The sequence below is a fragment of the Poecile atricapillus genome, chromosome 3, assembly GCF_030490865.1.
Source record: "Poecile atricapillus isolate bPoeAtr1 chromosome 3, bPoeAtr1.hap1, whole genome shotgun sequence".
NCBI classification, from domain to species: domain Eukaryota; kingdom Metazoa; phylum Chordata; class Aves; order Passeriformes; family Paridae; genus Poecile; species Poecile atricapillus.
In genome coordinates this window covers 971,558-997,142 of record NC_081251.1, presented here as the reverse complement: position 1 = coordinate 997,142, position 25,585 = coordinate 971,558, and the positions used below count along the sequence as shown (strand labels likewise).

The 25,585-nt window shown below is 54.1% G+C and overlaps 1 protein-coding gene across 1 annotated transcript; it reads left to right on the top strand.

The window, feature by feature from the left end:
- The first annotated feature begins 73 nt into the window (after window positions 1–73).
- Window positions 74–25,174, top strand: HADHA (hydroxyacyl-CoA dehydrogenase trifunctional multienzyme complex subunit alpha). Its single transcript, XM_058834276.1, has 20 exons — window positions 74–212; window positions 5,011–5,052; window positions 5,140–5,210; window positions 6,299–6,432; window positions 7,537–7,675; window positions 8,597–8,716; window positions 8,798–8,900; window positions 12,745–12,867; window positions 13,483–13,601; window positions 14,364–14,420; window positions 16,573–16,682; window positions 16,947–17,081; window positions 17,663–17,834; window positions 19,063–19,149; window positions 20,567–20,707; window positions 21,745–21,813; window positions 22,042–22,237; window positions 22,623–22,737; window positions 23,536–23,681; window positions 24,648–25,174. The coding sequence occupies exons 1-20, from the start codon at window positions 125–127 to the stop codon at window positions 24,791–24,793; spliced, it is 2,313 nt and encodes a 770-aa protein (XP_058690259.1). The 5' UTR covers window positions 74–124; the 3' UTR covers window positions 24,794–25,174.
- The last annotated feature ends 411 nt before the right edge of the window (window positions 25,175–25,585 follow it).

Below are 25,585 nucleotides of genomic sequence, written 5' to 3'. Positions count from 1 at the left end.
AGCAGAGTGCTGGCGGCGGAGAAGTGCGCTGGCAGCGCTGCGGTCAGGCGCGGGTGGGGCAGCGTGGGCGGGGCGGGCGCGGTCAGGCCCCCGGCGGCCTCTCCCTCATTCGACCTCGACGAAGATGGCGGCGGCGGTGCGGGCCATCGGCAGCCTCGGCCGCCTCCCGGCCGCCGCCAGGGCCGGCCCGACGAGGCGCAGCGCGCCCCGCGGTGAGGGGGGGGGCGGCGGGGAGCGGGAGCGGCTGGCGGGCGGTGTGCCCCGCGTGAGGGGAGCGCTGAGGGATAGGGGCACTGGGGGCAGTGAGGGATAAGGGACGGAGATACCGGCGGGGCGCTGAGGGGACATCGAGGGAAGAGGAGCACCGAGGGGCAGTGGGACAGCGAGAGGACAGTGAAGGGTCGGGGAGGGGGCACTGACAGGTGGAGAAACACCGACAGGGCAGTAAGTGGGCGCGGAATGGGGTGAGGATGAGGAGCAGGGTGTCACAGAGAGAATTTCTTGGTGCCGTGGCAGCGGTTTGGGGGTGTCCCCAAGGGCTCTTCAGGTGTGACCGTGGGGGGCTGTGAGAAATGCGGCGTTCCCAGGGAAGGGTCTATGAGGACCAAACCCCCGGGGGAGCTGTGGGGTGGGAAGTGTCCCCATGTGTGTCTGCGCCCCATGTGAGGGGTTTGTCCCCATTTGTCCCTGTGAGTCACCAGGCAGGTCCCAAACATCCCCCCCAGGGTCTGTTCCCCCACGTCCTGGGGTCTCTGGGGCTTGTGTGACCCCACTGGGGACACTCTGCCGTGCCAGTCCTTGCTCAGGGACACACTGTGGGAGTCTCTGTGCAGTTCTGGGGGGTCCCTGTGACCTGGCATCGAGGGGGACACACCTTCCAGTCAGGACGGTCCCTGCACATGAGCTGAGCCACAGGAGTGTCCTTGTGCCCTGACACGAGTGCCTGTCCCCAGTGCCCCGAGGGCCTGCTTGGAAAGGAGAGGATGTCCCAGTGTCCTTGGGTGTCCCGGCCCTGTGGCTGCCCTCCAGGCATGCAGGTGTATCCATGGGAAGGGATGGCCCTGTAATCCCACTTGGCTGGGAGGGAGGGTGTCTCCAGGTGCTCCATGGGCTCTCAGCTGAAAGAATTGGGATTGTTCATCCTGGAGAAGAGGAAGCTCTGGGGAGAGCTCAGGGCCTCCTGCAGTGCCTAAAGGGGCTCCAGGAGAACTGGAGAGGGACTTGGGACAAGGTGTGGAGGACAGGGACACAGGGAATGGCATCCCATTGCCAGGCAGCAGGGTTAGATGGGATATTGAGGAGGAGTTTCTGGCTGTGAGGGTGTGGAGGGGCTGGAATGGAGCTCCCAGAGCAGCTGGGGCTGCCCCTGGGTCCCTGGCAGTGCCCAAGGCCAGGCTGGACACTGAGGCTTGGAGCCACCTGGGATAGTGGAAGGTGGCCCTGCCTGTGGCAGGAGTGGCACTGGATGGGCTTTAACATTTCCTCCCCACTTAAACCATCCTGGGATTCAGTGATTCCATGATTTTGTGTAAGGCATCTCCCTTTCCAGCCCAGGCAGAGCTGTGGCTCTCTCCTGCCTGACCACAGAGCTGCCTTGGTACTTCCTGGCTCCCAAGGAGGGAGTCCCCAGGAGCCCTGGGAAGGCCAAAGGGCCTGGCTGAGGAGCTCTGGAAATCTCATATTTGAGCACTTTGAAGGTCCTCAGAGCCTGGTCTTGATGTTGATCCAAAATCCAGCTGCATTTTGTTTAAACCCAGACCTGGGCTCAGCGGTGCTGGGTTCAGAGCTGGACTCAGAGCTCTGGGAGCTCTTTTCCAACATGAGCAATTCCATGATCCTGGGATCACACCCACGTTACGTGCAGCCTTGGAGCAGGCTTGTACGTGACAGGGTGCTGCAATCACTGATGAGGAGACTTGTGGCAACTCCAGGGAGTTCTCAGACTGTTGCTGGTTGGAATTCTTGTTCTAACTGGTAAAGCTCTTCACAACAGCCCTGGAGCTTCTCTGAGGACGCTGTCACTGTTCTTAATTAATTAATAGCCTTGTTCTGCCTTGCAAAGCATTTGGGAAGTGGATGCAAAGCTCTCCCCAGAGGCAGGGAGCAGTCAGGAGCCAGGTGAGCTCCAGGGCTGGCTGTACCTGCTGGGCCACATCCGTGTGCCGCCGGGTTCCCGGAGCGGGTTGGGGAGCTCAGTCTGCCAGGAGTTTCCCATCTCACGGGTTACAGCTCCGTACTCAGCTCACAGGGACAGCTCAGGTGGCCTGAGCTTCATCCTGTCCGTCCTGCTGGGGCTTGGGGTGCTCCAGGAGTGGGAAAAGGCTTTTCCCTGAGCCATCACCCATGGAGGCTGTTCCCAGTTCAAGTGGTGTGCCGCGTCCGGGTGAGTGGAAGGGCGGGAAGGGGAAGTGCTGGGCAGGGAAGCAGCTGCGGTAGTAACTGGGAAAAGAGAAAGTGGGAAGGAGCAGGCTGGGCTGTAAGGTGGGTGTTGTCCATTCTCTGGTGCATCCAAGTCCTTGGCAACGTCCTGAGGGCACCTGAAGTGTTGGTGTCCTGGTGTTGGACAGTCTTTGAGCTAGAGTGGGTGGAGGAGTGAGACTGAAAGCAATTTCCAGGGCTTTAACTCTGGAATGAATGATGGGACATGATGGAAGTCTGAAGCTGGGCTTCTGCTTCCTGCAGCATTTTGGAGGATTTTTCTGGCTCTGGTCTTGGCACGTTCCCATTACAGAACTGAAGGGATTAATGCCTAAAGCAGATGTGCAGGGACCAGGACCAAGGAGCTGCTTTCACTGCCTGGCAAAAGATGTTTTCCACAAATATGCTGGATTTAAAATCAGCCACTGTCAGGCTACCAAAACCTCATTCTAGTGTTAACCAGCTGGTACCCTGCTGACAGCACCTCTCCCAAAAGACTTTGCATTCAAATGCAGTGAGATTTCTTCAGTCATGCCCTTAATTTATTGTTTTCCTACTTTCCTACCTTTTTTTTTTTGTGAGAATGGAAAGGTAGAGTGGAATTGAAGGCTGAAGGTTTTATGGAAGGAATCTGTTTGGGAGCTAATATAGAAAAGGAAAGCCATGTAAAGAGCAAAAAACACATGGAATCCCAGACTGGTTTGGCTTGGGGGGGGAACTTAGAGCTCATCTTGTTCCATCCCTTGCCATGGGCAGGGACACCTTCCACTATCCCAGCTTGCTGCAAGGATTGAATGAATTAATTCAGGGAGACAGTTCAGCCCTTGCCTTCTCTTTGAAGAGGTTATATGGCTTTTACAGGGTTAAAATATTGCTGTTAAAGGTGCCTGGTTTTCTGCTGGGCAGCATGTCTCACCAGAGGAATTGTTGTCAACCCACACTTGGTTTGTGGGAATCGAATGTTGGTGCTTATTTTCAGGAGTGCCTGACTTGAGCACACTGAGAGTTTGAGGGAAATCGTTGGAGCAATCACACGTGGGTATTAAATATTCTGAGGAGCTTTGGAGTGGGAACCAGCTCACTCTTGTTTATAAAATGCTGCTGTGGGCACATGACACACCAACGCACCCCAGACCTGTTTGCTGGGACTGTGTGACGCTGAATTTCCATCCCCACGCCATCACACCGCATATCCCGCGCTCAGGAATGGGAGCAAAGGTCACTCCCTACTGCCAGCACCCCGGACAAGGTGGAAAGGAGGCCAAAGTTCAGCAGAGCCCCAGCCCTGAGCCCATGTCACGGGGCTGTGGCAGGGGGAGACACCTGTTGGGGAGGCACAGTTTTTTCTCCTGGTATTGCATTATTCTCCCTCCTTGCTGCTGGGAATGGGAATGTTTCATTCCTGAAGGTTTTATCAGTGTTTAGCAGAGCCCTCCCGTGGCTAACTGGCTGTGTGTGGGCTGGTAGATACATGTGAAAGCAACACTTTTACTGGAATTCAGACTTAAAGCAGCTTTGGCAGGGATTCAGCCTGGACCTGAGTTAGGGGATCCTCGGAGTCAAGATCAGGGTTGCTTGAATGGAGCTGGGGTTCATTGATGTGCTGAGAGATCGTGGGCTCAAACATGATTTCTGAGCAGAAAAAGGAGATTTACAAGTCAGAAACTTGTGGGCAGAACTTGTTCATCTCGTGGTCTGAGTTTTCTGAGGGCTCTGGAAGAAGACATGTCCATGTGCTTTGTATATCATTAGTAGAGGTGGATCCCAGAGCTGGAGAGGGACCTGGTAATGGGATGGAGGGGCAGGACACAGGGAACGGCTGCCAGTGCCAGAGGGCAGGGCTGGATGGGATTTGGGGCAGGAATTGTTCCCTGTGAGGGTGGGCAGGCCCTGGCACAGGGTGCCCAGAGCAGCTGGGGCTGCCCCTGGATCCCTGGCAGTGCCCAAGGCCAGGCTGGACACTGGGACAGTGGGAGGTGTCCCTACCATGGCAGGGGTGCCACTGGAGGGGCTCTGAGGTACCTTCCCACCCAAGCCAGCCTATGGTTCTGAGTATTTTGTTGATAGATGGAGGCAAGAATAAATATTTTGTGAGCTTTTTGTGGCCCTCCTTTGTGCCCCCTGAGATCTGTGGTCACACTTGGACTGGCCCCATTTTCTGGCACCAGAGTGTGTTTTTACAGAAATACCCTGGACAGTTGTGTTTGCTTTGTAGGGAATTCACCTTGAAGCTCCCAAAGTACAGGAAGGTCCCTGGTTTTGCACATGAAGAGATTGAAATGAGGATGATAACAGCAAAACTCCCTGTGCCACCTGCTCCATCCCTTGTCAGCTGGTTGGGAAGAAGGAGTTCATTTTTTCTGCTCTGGGTTGGGCACTGCTGGCACTGCAGTGAGGGGTCTGTGCTGGAAGGTCACTGCAGTGCTGTGGAACCTGCTGGACTCTGCTGGGGCACAGCTCAGGCCGTGAGGGGAGGGACTGGCTCATGCGCATGGTTTCCAGAAGCTCTCCCTGGCAGGTGAGGGGAGCTGGGAGAGGGTGAGGCTGAATCTGCTGAGAATTCCTTTAACACCTGTAACATCTTTTCCTTAGGTTATGCCTGCCGTAACATCTCCACCTCCAGTGCCCTCCAGAGTAAGTGCGAGGCTTTTCTATAAATCCATTTTTTTCCCTTAAAATCCCTGGAGCAGGATCTGACCCCATCCTTGTGTTTGTTTGCAGACAGAACCCACGTCAGCTGTGATATCAAAGGAGATGTTGCTGTCGTGCGATTCAACACACCAAATTCCAAGGTACTGAAAATTCCCATTTAAGGCTAAGAACTTTCCTGACCTGCAGCTGGGAGCAAAGGAGAAGTAGGAAAAGAAGATTTGGGGATTTTAATGAGACATCTTGAGATGCCTCTTGGAGTACTTTGTGTGTGCTTAGCTAATTTGTCCCTCTCCCAAGCACAGAGTCCTGTAAAATTTCAAATCTTAAGGAAAACTTTAAAAAAAAAAAATTAAATCTTGTTTAGTTCATGTATTCAAGTCAGTTAAAGAATGTGTCCATCCTTCAGTAATTTGGAATCCATAAATGCATTTGATTGTATTATCATGAATATAATACAAACAGAACCTAATTCTCATTTTTTAGGTCAATACAGCTGCAGTTGTTCAGGTATCAGGAGGCAGGAACTCTGTAAATGGCATCTCAGGAAAACATCTAAAAATGCATTTTGGAGTCTCAAAACCAATAGTGAATTTCAGATATCATCTCACAGATGGAAATGCTCTTTATGAGCAGTGGTAGAGCTTGCAATAAAAACCTGGTTTTTAAAGCAAAGCAGCTGAGCTGCTCTGATATTATGCAAGATACAAGATTGCATTACTGCTATGAAAAATCTTGTATTAATTGTAACAGACCAGAAGGGAGGTTTTTTTTATATATTCCTTTCCTTTGAGGAGCAACAGCAGTCTCAGGTTTGAAATATTCTGTTTTATGTGAGGATTTGGTGGTACCTAAAGAACCCAAGCTGGATTTGTCCTGCTTGGTGCAGCCTTTCAGTAAAGCTGGAGTGATGTTGTCAGCATGGTCTGGGGAACGTGTCCCTGCTCATTGCAGGGGGTTGGATGAGATGACCTTGAAAGGTCCCTTCCATCCCAAACCATTCTATGATTCTACAATTATATGGAAAAGAAACAGTTTACAAGTTCATAAAATCAATGTTCGGGGTCACAAACCCACTGTTGGGAAGGTTAAAGAGGAACTTGTTAATTAAAGGTGACCTGCTGCGGGGTTTTATCCTGGAGTGGGCTTTGTGCTAGGACAAGGCTGAGGTAACTTGCAGCAGATGTGGGCTCAGGCTGAGCTCCTGCTGACAGTGCTGCTTTTCTCCCAGGTGAACACCCTGTCCAAGCAGCTGAGCGCAGAGTTCACCGACGTCATGAACGAGATCTGGGCCAACGAGGCTGTGAGGAGCGCCGTGCTCATCTCCTCCAAGCCAGGCTCTTTCATTGCTGGAGCAGATCTCAAGTAAGCACAGGGCTTCAGGAGCTGATGGAGCAGTCCCTGAAATCCAGCAGTTTGTCCCTGGGGCAAGGCACAGGCTGGGAGTGAAATCCCCATGCTCAGGATTTCAGAGTTGCTGGAACGAAGTGAGGACTCAGCAGAGAGTCCTTAAACCCCTCCTGGCTGTGACACTTGGTCAGTCCTTCCTGCAGCCAAGGAAACACATCCTGGCTCTGGGGTGGGCATTGTCCTTCAGGCTGGGGTAAAATAAGAGTGGATAATTCACATGCAGGACTCGTTGAAGCTGGGTTGGAGTGCCTGGCAGCCTTCCAGCCTGGCCCCTGGTTTGGGCAGGGTTTGGAACTCTGCCCTGTGCTGAGCAGCCTCCCAGGCTCCCTGGGTAAGTTTTCCAGAGTGTGGGATGATCCTGTGGGTGCCCAGTGGGACTTGGAATGCCATCGTCTCCTGGTGCTGACACTGACAGGTCAGAATAGCTGCTTAAAGGCCAGAAAGCTCAGAGGAAAGAAGGTAAATTAAAAACAGACCCTCCAAAACCGTGTTACATTTTTGGCTGGCTTTGTCCAGGGGCAGAGGCTTGCTCCCTGTTCAGGAGGGAAGGAGGTGAGCAGAGCAAAGGCCAGGCTGTGGTTAAGAGGTGTGTCCTGGCCTCAGCACCTCCAGCATCCCAAACTACTCCTGCCTGGCAAAGGCTGCGAGCCTCCAGGAGAAGAATTGGGACAGGGAGTCTCTAACCAGCAGTGTGGCATCAGAGCACTGGCCATCTGCTCCTCTAAAGAGTGATTCTGGGCCCTTTTCCTCCACCCTTCCTGGCAAGTGCTTTGAGGCTTCCTATGAGCCTTCCTCCTCTCCCAAAGGCTTCCAGAGCCCTGGCACAAGGGATCCCATTCAGTGCCTCAGGCACAGCCCGTGTCAGCATGCAGGGCCTGACCCTGCTGTGTTTTGTCTCCCTGTGTTGTCTGATCCAAAACTGAGACCTAAATGGCTCTTGCCTGCTTGTCAGGCACTGGAGATTGTGGGAAAACAGGGACAAACTCGTCAAAACCTCTCATTTTCCTGCTGTTTTGTCGGTGCTTTTCTCATCCTGATCCACCTCTCTTGTCCCCTCAGCATGCTTGAAGCCTGCAAGACTGCTCAGGAAGTGACTCAGCTCTCTCAGGATGGACAGAAGATGCTGGAAAAGATTGAGAACTCTCCAAAGCCCGTGGTTGCTGCCATCAGTGGCAGCTGCCTGGGAGGAGGGCTGGAGGTACTGGACAATCCTGGGGCTCACAGCAGGGGTGGGAGCTGACAATGCTGGTCCTCTGGTTACCCAAATGATGCTGGCAGGACTGGTATTGTGAGACAAATTTGGGAGCTGATGAGGGCTCATTACATCATGTAAATGAGTTTGTGGCAAGTTAATGGCTTGGTTGTGCTTCGGAGCTCTGTCATGTGAGCAGCTCTGCTGCTGCTGTGGAAAGAGAGCAAATCAAATCTGAACCTGAGTGGGCCAAGCTAATATTTAGATGAGTGTCCAAGGGAAAACCAGCTGTTTCCAGCAGGCATTGGATCTGCATCCATGATGCTGGCAGAGTTCAGCCTAGAAATTGCTGCTTTTCAGATGAAGTGAGCCTTGTATCCCAGCAACTTCCATTCTTTGTAGGGCTGCTGTGAGAGGGGTGGGTTTGGGGACCCAGTGTGCTGGCCAGGCTCCACCCTGCCAGCAGCTCCACGTTGGCACCTTGGCTGGATCTTCTGCCTTGTAATCTCCATCTAGGATTTTGTAAACTGCTAATTCCTGGAGCAGAGTTGTTACTAAAACAGTATAATCTAGGAATGGAGTCTCTTCAGTTTTTGCTGGTTTCTCAAGCTTTTTACACCCACTGTGTTGATTCATCTGGACTTGGCAGTCCAGGGATAAACCAGGAGTTGTGGCTGATCCATAGATGGGACTGTTCTTGGTGTAGTGACTTAATTAAGCCCTTGATTATCTAGGTGACATTTAAAATCAGCTTGGGAGTTCGATGTTCAGCTCACACCCCAGAAGAAGCCATCAGTGAGCACAGAGGGAATTTGGGCAGTTGGATAAAGGAATTGGTGCAAGGTTATGTGGGAGAGAATTGTGTGATGGGTACCCAGTTCTGTTGTCTTTCACAGGGAAACCTTTCCTTGTCTGTTCCATTTTAAGGTTGCCATTGCCTGTCACTACAGAGTAGCAACAAAGGACAGGAAAACAGTCTTGGGAACACCTGAAGTGTTGCTGGGTCTCCTGCCCGGAGCAGGGGGTACTCAAAGGCTGCCAAAGATGGTGAGTAAGAGGAAAACTTGACCCCACAGCCCCTTCTGCCAGGCAAGCTCCCACTCTGGAATCCTCTTTCTGCCCTTCTAGGTGGGACTTCCTGCTGCCTTTGATATGATGCTGACTGGGAGGAACATCCGTGCAGACAGAGCCAAGAAGATGGGGCTGGTTGATCAGCTGGTGGAACCACTAGGTCAGACACAGCATCCCTCAGTTCCTTGGTGTGCTGCTGCCTGTCAGGGAACCTCTCCCCTCACCAAATTGTGTGGAGGGGTCTTGTCCTGCTCTGCAGGGGGATCCTTGTTCCCACCTTACAAGCACAGGGACCTTGAAATGTGAGGCTGTTGCAGAAGCTGAGTGAACAGGAGGGGTCAGCATGGAGGGCAGGCCTGCTGGCTCTCCTCCTTAAGCTAATTATCCAGATAAGAGCCCACACTGCTCATTTATCATGTCAGAGGACAGATTGCAGCCCCTAATAGAAGGACAATAGATGACTGATGTCTGTGTTTCTGCAGCCTGCAGATGTTAATCCCTGACAGGAGCTGGAGCAGGCAGCCACCATTGCTTAGGCTTTTAGGAATTGCCAGCTGGCTGTCAGCTGGGTGGCGAGACTCCCTGCAAACTGCAGGATTCCCAGTGCTGAGCAGGCTGCTGAATCATGTCTTGCTCCCAAAGTTCTTTCACTAGGGCAGCTTTCTTGGAAGGTGACTAAGTTTGAGAGCCTCCTAAGAGGTGTTTTCAGCCCCACTCAGGAGTTAAAATGGAAGCCACTGCTGCAGCTGGCACTGCCATGGAGTTGGAGGGTGCTGAGCAAGTTTTCCCCATGCAGAGCACAGCCAGAACACACTGGTGCTGCTGAAGAAAATAAAATTAATAAAAAGCTGCTTCTGCCCACCCTGAGCAGTGCCAGGGAAGCCCTGGTATCTGTGCTGTCCTACAGGCCAGTGCTCAGCTGGATCACAGGGTCATGGAATGGCCTGGGTTGGAAAAGACCTTAAATCCTCTCCAGTGGCACCCCTGCCATGGCAGGGACACCTCCCACTGTCCCAGTGTCCAGCCTGGCCTTGGGCACTGCCAGGGATCCAGGGGCAGCCCCAGCTGCTCTGGGCACCCTGTGCCAGGGCCTGCCCACCCTGCCAGGGAACAATTCCTGCCCCAAATCCCATCCAGCCCTGCCCTCTGGCACTGGGAGCCATTCCCTGGCTCCTGTCCCTCCAGCCCTTGTCCCCAGTCCCTCTCCAGCTCTCCTGGAGCTCCTCCAGGTACTGCAAGGCTGCAGTTTGGTCACCCCAGAGCCTTCTCCCCTCCAGGCTGAACAATCTCAGTTCTCTCAGCCTTTCCTTACAGCAGAGCTGCTCCATCCCTCTGATCACCTTGGAGCCTCCTCTGGGCTCTCTCCAGCAGCTCCAGCTCCTTGTGCTGTTGGGATCCCCAGGGCTGGGGCAGCTCTGCAGGTGGGGTCTCACCTGAGCACAGGGGCAGAATCCTCCCTTTCCTGCTGCCCACACTGGGGGATCAGGCCAGGATACACAGATATCCTTAGCTTATCTTTAGCTGTTTTCATTCCTATAAAACAGATCCATGGTTCTCAGGCTGGAGTTAAAATTGCCTGGATAAACTTTCCCACTTGATACTTGCTTAGAAGTGAATTGTGTTTTAAGAGCTAGCAAATGTGGCTGTTTATACCCACAATTACCCCAAGTTGCTGAAAGGAAATGTGAGATTTCTGAGGAGCTGCTGGGAATCCTGGCTCAGCCCAGAGAAGCACGTAGCAGGAACACAGAAATACAAATTACATGCAAACATTGGATGTGTTCCTTGTTATCCAAACAGCAGCCAGCGCCAGGAGGGCTCCTGTTCACTCTGTGTCTGGGGAAAGCAGCTCCACCAGGGGTGGTGCTTTAACTGATGACACCAATCTTGGAAGGAGACAGACACCATCAATCAGGAGGCAATTTCAGGGCATGCAATCAGTTCTCCTTCAGCAGGGAGCTCTGCAGCATTCCCTGGATCCAATTCTGGCATGTGCCATTTATGAAAGAAAGCAGATGGGAGTGGACAGCTCAGAGCTCCTGGGTTAGGACACAACAAAACACTGGGAATTAACTGCAGGTAAAGTCAACACACACGTGTGAGGTCAGCCACATGGTGTGAATGGTTCCCACAGCTCAGATTTCGAAACAAACAGCAATTTTCTTCAGCTGGAGTATCAGAATCCAGCACTTGTTAATGTATCCAAGGTACTGGAAATGTGAAATCAGGGTTTGACATCTTGCAGCACATCAAGTTATGAAGCTGAAGGTCTCAGCCTTGAATGGTGAGAAGAGAATATTTGGGAGCTGGTGAAGTCTGAATTCTCAATTCCCAAATGCTCTCGGGTTTCCAGTGAATTCTCTAAAACCCACTGGGCATTGTTGAAATGTAGGTTATGCAGCAGCTCTGAGCTATATCTTGTCTGCTGCCTGTAAAATCAACTGTGTGGTTTTATTTGGCCTGTTTTTCCTTGGACTGGCTCTGACATTCTGCCAGGGCAGGAGGGGGACTTCCACAGGGAGCTTCCCTGAGCTGTCAGAGTGTTTGCACTGCTTTATCTCCTTCATGCTGAGAGACTCCATCAGCTGCGAGCAGCTTCTGGGGTCTGCTGGGTGAAAATCCTCCAGTTGTTACACAGGGAGGTGAAACAGAGGGGACAGAGAGCTGCTCCAAGGGCTGGAGCCCCTCTGCCATGGAGCCAGGCTGGGAGAGCTGGGGGTGCTCACCTGGAGAAGGATCCAGGGAGAGCTCAGAGCCCCTTGCAGGGCCCAAAGGGGCTCCAGGAGAGCTGGAGAGGGACTGAGTGTCCCTGCCACAGCAGGGGGAGGATTATATGAGCTTTAACATTCCCTTCCCAAACAATTTTGAATTTCTATGATTAAAACCTTAGAACTGAGGACCTCAGCCTTTTCTGGAGGGGGAGAATAGTGGGAGATGACACAGGAGGGAGTTTGATTTTGGATTTTACCTTTCTCTGTTGGATTGTCTGGGGGTGTTTCCTTAGCTCTGAGGGCTCTGCAGTGTCTGGGTGTGTTTGGAGAGGTTGTATAAAGGTGAATGGCTTGCCCAGCTGCAGGGTTGTAGTCTCACCAGGTTTGTTCAGCCCAAAGTTGCACATTTAGCTCCAGGGTCTACTCAGTGGCCCTGTGCAGCTTCACCAGGCACTGCTTTGTCATTAATGACTCAGAGTTTGCCTCTGGCAGCATCTCACAGCAGCCTGATCAGCTCTTTGCTGTGTCCTGTCCCGATGATACAATTGCCTGGAAATGAGAATTCCTGTGCTTGGAAATGGTGCAACCCACCCTCAGAGGCTGCTCAAACTGGTTTTGTGGTGGCTTGCTTCATTGTGGGACAGCTTTAAATTGAGCCAGGTGTTACAGGGTGTTGCAGTAGCTAAAGCAAGGGAAAGATTTCCTGTGCTGAGTTCAAAGGTTGGACGTTGGCTCCAGTACAGGGATTTCCAGGGATTCAGCACTCCTGAAATGCTGTCTGTGTATTTAACAGCTCAGTGTTGTCACAATGTGGTGGGGGAGAGGAGAGAGGAGAGTTGAGAGTGGGCAGAACACCTCAGTTTCCTCAGGATTTCAGGTGCCTGCAGTCATGTCAAGTGGAAGGTTTGAGGAATAAAGGGCACAAGTGGCAGAAAGATGGCCAGGAGATGAAGACACCTCCAGAGATGTCATGGAACCTCTGTCCTTGGAGGTGTCCAGAGGCTGGTAGAAAGTCCCTGAGCAGTCTGATCTGATTGCAGAGCTGGATATCACTTGGCCCTGTCCCCACAGGGAGCTGGCATTCCAGCATTTCTGCACAATGCCCTCAATACAAATCCCTTGGGGCCTTCCTTGGTCTCTGCTGAGCCTTTCCACTCTTGGCCATAACCAAGAAAAGCTGAACAGGAGTGGGGAATGGAGTGGGGCAGTTCAAAGGCCCATCATGTTGTGTCTGGTTTCCCTGCATCCTCACCCCTCAGGGATAACTTGTGCTGTGTTCTCTGCTCCCCCCAGGGCCAGGATTGAAGACTCCTGAAGCAAGAACAATCGAGTACCTGGAGGAGGTGGCCATTGGCTTTGCCAGGGGACTGGCCAACAAGACTGTGTCTGCCAAGAGATCCAGAGGGTTCATGCAGAGTAAGTCAGCATGGACAAACCCCAAGGGACAGCAGTGAGTGTAATCCAGCTTGGCTTCTCCAGGAGGAGTTCGTGCTCCTACTTAATTCCATTTCAAAATCAAGTTATTTCATGTTGGAATCATCTCTTGAGTGATGTGGGGTGGTAGAGAAAACAGGAAGCATTGTCCTGCAGAGCTGGACATGGTGGCTCCTGAGGTGGCTGGAAGGGAGCCATGCCCTAAGGAGTGAGAGGGAGCAGGTACCTCCAGGGACTGTCCGTCTGCAGTGTTTTAGTGGCAAGTTCTGTACCAAGCTTGTGAACTCAAGTGGGAAGAGGTACATGGGGCTGCTCCATGCTTTCCCCAGAAATGGGGACATCTCTGTGGGAATTCTGCTTCCCAGGGCTCAGTCTGTCACCAGTTGTGTTAGGAGGACTCTTCAGCCCTCAATGAGGCTTGTCCATAGAATAATTCACAGAAACCCTCTGAGCAGCCCCTGCTGCCTGTGCCTGGGTTGCAGGTGCAGGTTTCTAGTGCAGATGTTGACATTTGTATTCCCTTACCTCTGCAGCCCATCCTGGCAGGCTGGCTGTGCACCGGCACTGTGCTGACCCCTGTTCTGTCCCACCTTGCAGGGCTGACAGACTATGCCATGGCTCTGCCCTTCGTCAGACAGCAAGTTTACAAGACAGTGGAGAGCAAAGTTCAAAAGCAAACCAAAGGGCTCTACCCTGCTCCTCTGAAGATCATTGAGGTAACCCCCCTGTGAGGAGCTGCAGGGCAGCTGCATCTGTGGGGTAATGTGGGACAGGCAGAGGGAAGGTGATCCTTCCTCTGAGTCAGGCCAACATCCTGATCCTCACAGAGATCAGTCCTGAGGAGTGCTGGCTGCAGGGAACAATTCAGAATCACTGCCTGAGATATGATCACCAGTTTAGGGGTACTGGTACCTGTGAGGGGTAGAGCAGCAATCCCAAGTGAGGGGAGGCTTAGCTGGAATGTTTTATACATGAGACTTTCAGCTGCAGTTTTCCCAGGTTTTCTGTACAGTCTCTGAAGAGTTCAGGAGACCTGTCCAACGCCATAAAAACAGAAATTGCTATAATTTCCACAGCACTAACTACATAATGCTTTATTAATCCCCTCTGTTACACAGGCATCCTGTTACAGAGACTGTGAATGAATCCTTATTGTAAAATGACTTTTCACTACTGAAGTTGTTGCCAAGACTTCTCTAAAACCTGTGAAGGATTCGGAGAGCAGTGACATTACAGGAGCACAGTTCCTAAAACCACAGGGAATGGCTAAAAATGAACCTGGTGGTCAACTCCTCACCTGTCCTCTGCTAGAAGGATGAGGTGACACAGCTCTGCTAGGAGCAGCAGGGACAGGACTCAGGAAGTCTGAAATGTGACTCAAATGTTGGGGAGGGGTCATGGGGACAACAGGGAATGCTGTTAAGTGTGTGTTTGCAGCACAACTGAGCTGTGGTGTGTCTTCACTGCTTTTGGCTTAGGTCGTAAAAACTGGTCTGGATCAGGGGAGTGATGCTGGATACCTCACTGAAGCCCAGGTAAGGAGGGGAGATCCTGGCAGGGATCAGCTGCTGGTGTGGCCAGGGGATCTGTGTTTACCCACACAAAGGGTTCATCACAGCCTGCTGCTCATCCCATCCCACCCCCTGCCATGGCCATGACACCTTCCCCTACCCCAGGTTGCTCCAAACCCCATCCAGCCTGGCCTTGGGCACTTCCAGGGGTCCAGGGGAGCCTCAACACAAGCCACAGACAGGCAGGGCCACTGAGGGTGATTGATGCTGCTCCTCCTGGATAAGGGAGCAGAGCTGAGGTTCCACACCCCACTCTAGGAGCTGGCTGTAGATGTTTCATCTCTCACTCATCTGACCATGCTGGCACATGGCCTTCATGTCCTAAACACCATCCAGTCCTGCTTGAGCTTTGCTGGGACACAAGGAAAACTGGAACAGAGTTTAATTGAGGGTGTAGGACAGACTGTGGTGGGCAGGTCCAGGGCTGTATCAGGCAGGTGTCCTCCCCAGCAGCTTGTGTGTGACCCGTTTATTCCACACACACACAGTCTTTGTTTTCCTCAGCCATCCTCGTCCCTCCATATCTCTATCTATCCCAAATTATTTTTTCCTCACCAGTCCTGTTTTTGCCACAGCTGTGCTCAAATTTGTTATTTCTGGTGCCACAGAGGCAATTCTGACTATGCAGAGTCACAGGTGGGGTTGCCTGAGCACTGCAAGACTGAGTCCCCTACAGTCCCACATTTCTATCTGATTATCTCTGTATTTGGGTCATTCCCAAGGTCATTGTCCCTTAAATGCTGTTGAAATCCATCTATCCCCGGCTTCCCTGAGGTGCTTTGTAACTCCTTTTGCTCCCTTCTGGTGCCAAGGCCTGGTCTGAGCTGTAGCTGTCACCTCACCAATGCCCTCCTGGCTGTGCCCCATCCCTGCTGGTTGTGCATTCCACCCACGTTTGGTCTGGTGCTGAATAAAAGCTTTGGGATACTCTGTTCCTTACAGCAAAGAATGAATGGGTTTTTTTCCCCAGAACAGCAGCAGGATGGAGATCTTCCCAGAACTCCTGAAGAATAATAAGTGTCAGTGTTGTGGCTTTTTTACTGCCTCCCTCTGTCCCCCAGGAGAGGAGTTTGCAGATTCTCTTCCAGGCTTTGTTTCAGGTATTTTAACTCGCAGGGCAGCGGTGAAGGAAAGTACAGCCTGCTCCAAACCACGTTCCCTGCTTTTCCTTGGCAGACTTGGTTCACACTTTGTTTTGTGTGTGCTTATGCTTTGTGTTCCTCAGAACATTCGTGCTGAGTGCTGGGAGGTTATGCAGGCCTTAGATTTTGTTGCCTGTGATCCTCTGAAAATAGGGTCAGGCTGCTGCTGTCAAAGAGAACTGACCTGTTTGTAAGGATTTTTGTCAAAGCCCAAGGACAGAGTGCTTCCACCTGGATCTGTGGAAGCAGTGGCCCCAGTTAGTGTGGGATGCTTATGGTTAGGAAGGGTCTCATGTCAGGGAAATCCAGCCCTGTCACTGAGGAACTGGAATCATTAAATCCCAGAATGGTTTGAGAAGGGACCTCAAAGATCATCCAGTGCCACCCCCTGCCATGGGCAGGGACACTTTCCCCTGTCCCAGGCTGCTCCAAGCCCCATCCATCCTGGCCTTGGGCACTGCCAGGGATCCAGGGGCAGCCCCAGCTGCTCTGGGCACCCTGTGCCAGGGCCTGCCCACCCTGCCAGGAACAATTCCTGCCCAAAATCCCATCCAGCCCTGCCCTCTGGCACTGGGAGCTGTTCCCTGGCTCCTGTCCCTCCAGCCCTTATCCCAAGGGGCTCTGAGCTCTCCCTGGATCCTTCTCCAGGTGAGCACCCCCAGCTCTCCCAGCCTGGATCCATGGTGGAGGGGCTCCAACCCTGGAGCAGCTCCGGGGCCTCCTCTGGGCTCTCTCCAGCAGCTCCAGGTCCTTCTGCTTTTGGGAAGGAGGAGGAGGAGGTGCAGGGTGGGCTGTGCTGAGCCCAGAAGGTGCCTCTCCTCAGAGGTGACCTGGTCCCTTGTCCCTTTTCTATCCAGGGTGCTCACCTGTGGAGTCACACCATGCCTGTCTCCCCCCTTGCCATGTTTTTGATGTGCTGACTCTGAGACAGCTGTTGAATGTCAAACTCTGCTTCCCTCTTCCCTTTCTTCCAGAGCTTTGGCCAACTTGCAGTGACCAAGGAATCCAAGGCGCTGATGGGGCTCTACCACGGGCAGGTGCACTGCAAGAAGAACAGATTTGGGACACCTCAGAAGGAGGTCAAGTAAGTGCCAGTGTGGGATGCCTGAAGGAGCAGTTGGAGGATGTCTGAGAGGCTCCTGGGACTGAGTGAGCTGGAGAGCTGTGCAGCAGAGCAGAGGTTTCCAGCCTCCAGAAGCTGACCCACTGTGGTTTGGAGGCCTCACTCCTGTGTGGCCTCACTCTAGTGGTGCCTGGGTGGATGACAGGAGCTGTGTGAGTCTGCCAGCAGCGATGGGAATTCAGCCATGTCCAGCTTTGAATGTGTCCCCTTGGTCCTCTCCTGCAGGACTCTGGCTGTGCTGGGAGCGGGGCTCATGGGAGCCGGGATCGCCCAGGTTTCCGTGGATAAGGGCATCAAGACCATTCTGAAGGACACGGCACAGAAGGGTCTGGACAGAGGCCAGCAGCAGGTCTTCAAGGGGTATGTGAGTTCAGGGGGGTTTGCTCTGGTGGCACTGGGCTGCCTTTAGTCACAGTTTTCCTCTGCTGCCAGCATCAGGAACTCCTGACACTGCTGTTCCGCTGGAGTGTCACAGCAAAGCTTTATTTTAATGTTGTCCCCTGCAGTGTGCTGGGATGTTGCTGTGGGATAGGCCCAGTGGCTCAGCCTTAGCTCCTTGGGTAGGCAGAGACCTAAGATTCAGCAGTAATTCCTAGAGCTAAGGAAAGAGTGATTCTCACTGCCTAAAGGCCCATGTCAGGGGAGGCATTCCAGGGTTTTCTTCCTGGGTTTCTTTCCGTGTTCTCCTGGCTCTTCAGTAATAGAACTCAGCTGGGTGCCATCAGGAATGTCAGTGACTGACCTTCAGCTGAGCTGTGGGAGCAGAACTCTCCTGTTTCCACATGGAAGGAGGGGTCAGAGCACAGAGTGACAGTCCTGTGGGGTTGGAGATGGAGTTTTGGGTGCCAGGTCTGGGAGGGAGACAGGAGGGATTCCCATGGTGCACCTCCAGCAGCCTGGCTGGTCCACTGAGGGGCTGTGACAAAGCTGTCCCTCCCCAGGCTGAACAGCAAGGTGAAGAAGAAGAGCCTGACATCGTTTGAGAGGGACTCCATCCTCAGCAACCTGATGGGCCAGCTGGACTACAAGGGCTTCGAGAAGGCAGACATGGTCATCGAGGCCGTGTTCGAGGACATCAACGTCAAGCACAAAGTGCTGAAGGAGGTGGAGGCTGTGAGTATCAGTCCTGAGCAGCCCCTGGGTGGTGGAGGCTCCTGGGCTGTGCTGCTGGCTTTGTCCCCTCCCCTGTGTGCTGCAGTTGGGTTCTTGGTACCAATCAGTTACACCAAGACATGGATGAGCATCAAGGGCAGCCTTTCTGTTTACTGGGGACATTCCCTGCTCAATATGGAACTGGTAGCTGAATGGGACAGTTCTGACATTCCCTGATTCCTGGGAGTGCTCAAAAAAAAGCTTCCATTTGTCTGAGGACATTGATGTGACAGTGATGTCCTCTGGTATCTCCACACCTTGCAGTCCTCCACCTGCTGTCCCTCTGTTCAGTTCAAGGGCACACTGGAGGAAAGGAGTGTTCCCTGCAGGGTCTCCTGTGGCTGCAGAGGCCTGGCAGAGACATGGAACCTCTGGGACTGATACTGCAGACATGGGGAGAGGTCAGGGCAAGTCAGAGCTGCCTGACTTGAACTACTGCTTTCCAATTAGTTCCTAATGAGCAAAAACCCAGTTTGCCTCGTTTGCCAGGGTTCCCTGGTGTTGATCTCCCAGGGCTTTGCGTGTCACACTCCAGATCCGACTTTGGATTCTGTGTGCTGACACAGCCCCTTCCACCTCTCCCAGGTGATCCCTGCTCACTGTCCCCTGTCTCTCTCCCAGATGATCCCTGCTCACTGTCCCCTGTCTCTCTCCCAGATGATCCCTGCTCACTGTCCCCTGTCTCTCTCCCAGGTGATCCCTGCTCACTGTCCCCTGTCTCTCTCCCAGGTGATCCCTGCTCACTGTCCCCTGTCTCTCTCCCAGGTGATCCCTGCTCACTGTCCCCTGTCTCTCTCCCAGCTGATCCCTGCTCACTGTCCCCTGTCTCTCTCCCAGCTGATCCCTGCTCACTGTTCCCTGTCTCTCTCCCAGGTGATCCCTGCTCACTGTCCTGTCTCTCCCAGGTGATCCCTGCTCACTGTCCCCTGTCTCTCTCCCAGCTGATCCCTGCTCACTGTCCTGTCTCTCTCCCAGGTGATCCCTGCTCACTGTCCTCTGTCTCTCTCCCAGGTGATCCCTGCTCACTGTCCCCTGTCTCTCTCCCAGGTGATCCCTGCTCACTGTCCCCTGTCTCTCTCCCAGATGATCCCTGCTCACTGTTCCCTGTCTCTCTCCCAGGTGATCCCTGCTCACTGTCCTGTCTCTCTCCCAGGTGATCCATGCTCACTGTCCCCTGTCTCTCTCCCAGGTGATCCCTGCTCACTGTATCTTTGCCAGTAACACCTCTGCCCTCCCCATCAGCCAGATCGCTGCTGCCAGCAAGAGGCCTGAGAAGGTGAGTCCCCATGGCCACGTGCCCTGCACAGAGCTGTCCATGGCGAGGTGGCTTTGCTTTAGAGACCTTCTGCTCCCTCCTCAGGATTTGGCACAGCTCATCCTCTGCTCCCAGTGCAGGCTTTGAGCAGAGCTCTGGGGGCAAGTGGGAAGGAGGGGAAGATGTTGTTGGGGCAGGTCAGCACACATCAGAAAGTGTCAGTGCACATGGGGGCAGAGAAGCTGTGGAAGGTTGGAGCCAGGTGAGGCTTGGGCAGGATGAGAAGAAATGGCCTCAAGCTGTTCCAGGGCAGGTTCAGCTTGGATATCAGGAGGAATTTCTTCCTGGAAAGAGTAGTCAGGCATCAAAAGGGGCTGCCCAGGGGGGTTTGGAGTCCCCATCCCTGGAGGTTTCCAAGGAATTCCTGGATGTGGCACTCAGTGCTCTGGGCTGGTGACAAGCCTGGACTCCATGATGTGCAGGGCTTTTCCAGCCTCAGTCCATCTGAGCAGGAGCACTGATCCCTACAGCCCTGAGGCAGCAGTGGACTGCCCTGTCAGGAGTACCTGTGGTGCCTGTGAGTGTGAGGTGACCTGCTGGAGGTTCCTGTCACCCTGCTGAGCCTCTTCCTCATTTGCTGTGGGACCTCTCTTGCATCCAGATTGCCAACTGAGCCTCATTTGTTCATCCTTGCAAATAACATCCTCTTGCTGTTTAAATTGCCTGTGCAATGGCTCTTATGGGGAAACTCATAGGAAGTCAGTTAACTAATTAGAGCATTTTCTTTAATTAGTTTTGCAGCCTGCAACTCAGCAAGGTGCCTCTAACTTACACAGGGCTTGGTGCCAAGTGTGGCTGCCAGGAGGCGTGAAGGTGACACGCTGATGGCATGGTCACAGTCAGAAAGTGAGGCACGCAGCCGGATAATCTCCACTTAAACGCTGTTCCCGGGGGAAAGCTGCACTTCCCTCTGTAATGAGTTTGTGGATAGAAGCCTTCTCATCCTTTAATTCACTTCCTCACCAAAGACATTCACAGGCAGCACGCAGGGACTCCCTGAGTGCTGCTCCAGTCTGAGCCCAGCAGCAGCTTGCTGGGGCTGCCCTGCCAGCTCAGGTGCCCCTCGAGTTCACACCATGCCCATCATTTCCCTGGGGATGAGCTCAGGGACTCCCAGGCAGATTTGGCTGCCAGACTATGAAGTGGTCCTGTAAAAATTGTACTTTAATCCTCAAAGGCAGGAGGTGTCCTGGGCATGTGCTGTGTCCTTGAGAAAACAAAGGAGAGAAGGGAATTGGAGAGCACTCCTGTCATGGAGGAATACAGAGTGTGCTCAGGGCCCTGCAGCCCATGCTGGCCTTCCCTCTGCACTCAAGCTTGCTTGCTTGATTCCTCTGGGAGCCAGAATGCATCTGAAGCCAGCTCTTCTCTCTGCCAGGTGATTGGGATGCACTACTTCTCCCCTGTTGACAAGATGCAGCTGCTGGAAATCATCACCACAGACAAAACCTCCCAGGACACGGCAGCTTCTGCTGTTGCTGTCGGCCTCAAACAGGGCAAAGTGGTCATCGTGGTGAAGGTGAGGGGACACTGCACACAGCAGGGGCTGGGTAATTAATAAAAGGAGGCTTCATGCACTAAGGGGAGGGTGAAACGTGTCTGTGAACACACTGGCATTGGCTACTCCTCTGAGAAGTGAAAGGTCAGAAAGGGGCGAGTGCCCAGGTGATCCTGACATGTCCCTTGGCGCAGCCGTGGAAAGCCACCAGGCACACATGCAGGGCCAGCACGAGGAGCTGGCACTCCTGCCCGTCACAGCTTCCAGGGCATCCCAGACAGGGCAGTCTGGACAGGACTGTCACCACCTCAGCTCCCTGGGAGGCTGCAAGGGCAGAGGGTCAGTGAGCAGAAACCCTCCTCTGCCTGGGTGAAATCTTGAGGGAGAGGGGCAGAATACATGGAAAAGTGGATTTAGATTGGATGTTAGGGAGAAATTCTTCCCTGTGAGGGTGGGGAGAACCTGGCACAGGTTGCCCAGAGGAGCTGTGGCTGCCCCATTCCTGGAACTGTCCCAAGGCCAGGTTGGACAGGGCTTGGAGCACCCTGGGACAGAGGAAGGTGTCCCTGCCTTTTTCCTGATTCCTGAGGTTGCCAGCAAAGCTGAGCACATCTCTCCTGTGGTGCTGGGAAAACTGGCTTGTCAGAAAATGCTCTGGGTGTCTCCAAACACCTGTGGGGACACAGTGCTGCTTCCCTGAGCCTCATCCCCACCTCAGCTGCCTCCCTGGAGGGCAGTTTGCAGCTCATCTGTTGCTTCCTGACTTTGTGGGGAGCAGCAGAGGTGGAACAACTGCCTTATCCTTCCCCTCACCAGCCTGTTGGGCTTGTAGCCAGTAGCCTGCTCTGGACCATGGAACTTCCAGGGAGTAAGTTCATGGAAGCCTGTAAACAGTGCTGAGCTCTACAGGGAAAAAAAACCCCAAACCTATTCTAGCAGTCAGTACCATAGTGTAGGAGATGGGGTTTGGGGTGTCTGAGCTGCAGCCTGGGCTGTGAACCACGGTTCTGGTGCTGCCAAGAGCTCACCTGCCTCCTTCCTTCACTGCTTTTCCCCAGGATGGGCCTGGATTCTACACCACCAGGTGCCTGGGGCCGATGCTGTCCGAGGTGGTCCGAGTTCTCCAGGTGAGTGTCCCCCAAACAGTCATGGAAATTGCTTCTGCTTTGGCCAGGGCTGGGCTCAGCCTGGGTGTGGACAGCAGAGGATGTGGGTCACCAGCCCTGGGTCTTGTGGTTGTCCCCAGCCTGTTCTTGGCTCCTGTTTGCAGTTAATGGGGCTGGGCTCTCTGCCCCACACACTGGCTGTTCAGGACCTCATCCCATGATGGCATCCCTTCCTGTCCTATCCTGCAGGAGGGCATTGATCCAAAGAAAGTGGATGCCATCTCCACAGCCTTCGGCTTCCCGGTGGGAGCGGCCACGCTGATTGACGAGGTGGGCGTGGACGTGGCCACTCACGTGGCCGAGGACCTGGGCAAGGCCTTTGGCCAGCGCTTCGGAGGCGGCAGCATCGAGCTCTTCAAGCTCATGGTGCAGAAAGGCTTCTTAGGTGAGCTGCTAAGGTGTTTTCAGCTGAAGGGTATCCCCTCTGCTCCAGGGAAAGCACCAACATCCATCAGGCTCTCCTGCCCCAGGAAAGTGGGAGAACATTCCCCTGGGAATGGGGCAGGGATCTCTTCCACAGAAGCAGGGGTGCTGTTGGTCTTCTGGACCTAGAGAAGGAATTAGGGCCTGGCACATCTTGCCAAGGGGTCAGGTGGAGCAGGGTGCCTTCCCTCTGCCCCTGCTGAGGCAGCAGATGTGTGTTCTGAGGTGTAGAGTGCTGGGAGGATCAGCTCCAGGAGCAGGAACAGCAGGCACAAAACAAGATCCAAGGTGTCAGGAGGAAACAGGACACATGGCAGGAGCTGACTTGTCTGCTTTGATCCCCACAGGTCGCAAGGCAGGGAAAGGCTTCTACGTGTACCAGGAGGGAGTGAAGAACAGGAGCGTGAATTCTGGGATGGATGAGATCTTGGAGAAGTTCAGGGTGCCAGCGAATCCTGATGTGTGAGTACCTGTGTGTGAGGCAAGGCTGGGGCTGGCTCATGCCCAGCTCCTTGTGCTCTGAGCAGCAGCACGAGGTGCAGCAGGTGATGTTAAGGGACATGGTGTTCCCAGGGCTGGAGCCCCTCTGCCATGGAGCCAGGCTGGGAGAGCTGGGGGTGCTCACCTGGAGAAGGATCCAGGGAGAGCTCAGAGCCCCTTGCAGGGTGCAAAGAGGCTCCAGGAGAGCTGGAGAGGGACCCGAGGTAAGGCATGGAAGGCCAGGAGCCAGGGAATGGCTCCCAGTGGCAGAGGGCAGGGCTGGATGGGATTTGGGGCAGGAATTGTTCCCTGGCAGGGTGGGCAGGCCCTGGCACAGGGTGCCCAGAGCAGCTGGGGCTGCTCCTGGATCCCTGGCAGTGCCCAAGGCCAGGCTGGACAGGGCTTGGACACACATGGGACAGGGGAAGGTGTCCCTACCATGGCAGGGGTGGAACTGGATGGGCTTTAAGGTCCCTTCCAGTTCAGACCATTTTGGGATTCCATAACATTGCTGAACACTGGCTGATCAAGCCCTCACTTATATTCCAAATCCATCTGCACACAATCCTGAGTGCCACGCTGCAGGAATCCCTGCTTGGGCACAGAGGTTGGACTAGAGGAGCCCCAGCCATTCTGTGTCTCTTAGTGCCTGCTTCAGGACATGTCACAGAGCCCTGATCCTCCTGTGGATTGGGACACTCCCTGGGCTGGCTCTGTGTCCCACCTGTGCTGGCCTGAGGTGCTGTCCCTTGCCCAGCCCTCACAGCCTGTGTCCCGCAGCTGCTCCGACGAGGACATCCAGATGCGCCTGGTGACGCGCTTTGTGAACGAGGCAGCCATGTGCCTGCAGGAGGGCATCCTCAGCAACCCCGTGGAGGGGGACATCGGGGCTGTCTTCGGCCTGGGCTTCCCACCCTGCCTGGGAGGTGAGTGCTCTGGGCTGGGCTTCGGGCTCCAAAGCTCCCCGTGGGCTGCAGCCATCTGGCAAGGCAGGAGTGAAGGCCAGCTTTGAGCTGCAGCCTGAGGAAATGGCTCAGGCTACATCAGGGAAGCTGTAGGTTGGGTATTGGGAATAATTCTTTTATGGAAAGGGCTGTCCAGCCCTGGCACTGCTGTGCAGAGTAGGGGTGGACTCCCCATGCCAGGAGGGATTTAAAAGCCCTGTGCATGTGGCACTTGGGGACACGGGGCAGTGGTAGTCTCGGCACTGCTGGGGAATGTTTAGACTCAATAGTGTCAAAGGGCTTTTCCACCCTAAATAATTTCATGATTCTGATGCTGTCTCTTGCCACTGTTACTGGAGTTCACCAAGGGCTGTTGGACTCGAAGTGGTGCTTCTGCCATGTGCCTGGTGCTTTCCCTCCTTGAGCCAAATTCAGACTGAGGGAGCAGCCTCAAGGGACTTCTTACAAAGGGACAGGATGGTTTCCCATGGTTAGACAGGAGATTGTGAAGGAATTGTTCCCTAGGAGGGTGGGCAGGCCCTGGATCCCTGGCAGTGCCCAAGGCCAGGTTGGACACTGGGGCTGGAGCAGCCTGGGACAGTGAAAGATGTCCCTGCCATGGCAGGGGCAAGACTGGATGGGCTTCCAGGTACCTTCCCACCAAAACCATCCATGATTCCATGATTATCCATGTCCCAGCTTGTCCCCAGCACTCAAGTACCTCTGCCCAGCTCAGGTGAGCTGGGAGCAGAGTCCTGCATTCCCCTGATGAGAGACTGGGGGGTCTTGTGAAGGATGAATGGGACAAAGCCTTTGCTTCTGGATGCTGGGACCCTTCCAGGCACCTTGGTGCTTCTCCTTCCCTGTCCCTGCTGTGTCCCTGTCCCCACTGTGTCCCTGCTGTGTCCCTGCTGTGTCCCTGTCACCACTGTGGCCCTGTCCCCACAGGTCCCTTCAGGTTTGCGGACTCCTACGGCGCCCGGCAGCTCGTGGACAAACTGCGCAAGTACGAGGCCGTGTACGGCAGCCAGTTCACACCGTGCCAGCTCCTGCTGGACTATGCCAGCAGCCCCAGCAAGAAATTCCACCAGTGAGGTGGCCTGGTGACACCCTGACAGCTCCTCCAGCCGGGCCCCGGCTCCCCACAGCACCCCATTCTGCATAGGTTAATCTCCAAATCTCCCGGGGGAGGAAGGGAAGGAAGGAAAGAAGAAAGGAAAGGAGAGAGGCAGCAGGTTGCCTCATGGCTTGTAGTCATTTCAAGTGCCTTATCAGCCACTGTGTGTTGGGCACGTCCGTCCCACGCCAGCCTGGGCCTGGGGGCTCTGTGCTGGGGAATTCCTGCTGCCTTCACCTCCGTGCCGTGGCCTCCAGAGCTCCCAGTCTGGCCAGTAGCATCCAGCTTGTGGCTGGAACCGAGGCCTTGCCTTTCCATAAACATCCACCAAAATAAAGCCCCATCTCCTGGGATTGGACTCCTGGTTCTCCTCCTCTCTCCCTGAGGGAATGGCTCGAGTCGGGATCGACTGGTTCAGGCAGTGCCCTGGGGTTCTGTCCATGGCGTGCTGGGTCCTGTGGAGGGGCAGGATGGCAGCAGCACAGGGCAAAGCAGTGTCACCTCTGCTGTCACTCAGGGGCTGTGAGGAGCCTCTAGCTCCCTCTGCCACGGGGTGATCCTGGCAGATGGACCCGCCTGTAATTGCAGATGGAGCAGCCAAAGGCCAGAAGGGCCCCCCGTGGGGAGAGATCAAGTTAAACTAAAAGGCTTTAAATCTCCGGGCACCTGTCACTGGCCTGCCCCCGCTCCCTGCCTTCCTTTCCAGCTTCAAGCCATTTTCCTGCTCCCTGGCAGGTCTTGGGCCAGGAGCTGAACGCTGCTGCTCTTC

What these genes read in the sequence shown, in the direction of transcription:
- HADHA (XM_058834276.1), top strand. Translation starts at nt 125, where the DNA reads ATGGCGGCGGCGGTGCGGGCCATCGGCAGCCTCGGCCGCCTCCCGGCC. An exon ending in CTCCTCTGAAGATCATTGAG is followed by an intron (nt 13,602 to 14,363) that starts GTAACCCCCCTG and finishes CTTTTGGCTTAG; the next exon opens with GTCGTAAAAACTGGTCTGGA. An exon ending in GGTGCAGAAAGGCTTCTTAG is followed by an intron (nt 22,238 to 22,622) that starts GTGAGCTGCTAA and finishes TGATCCCCACAG; the next exon opens with GTCGCAAGGCAGGGAAAGGC.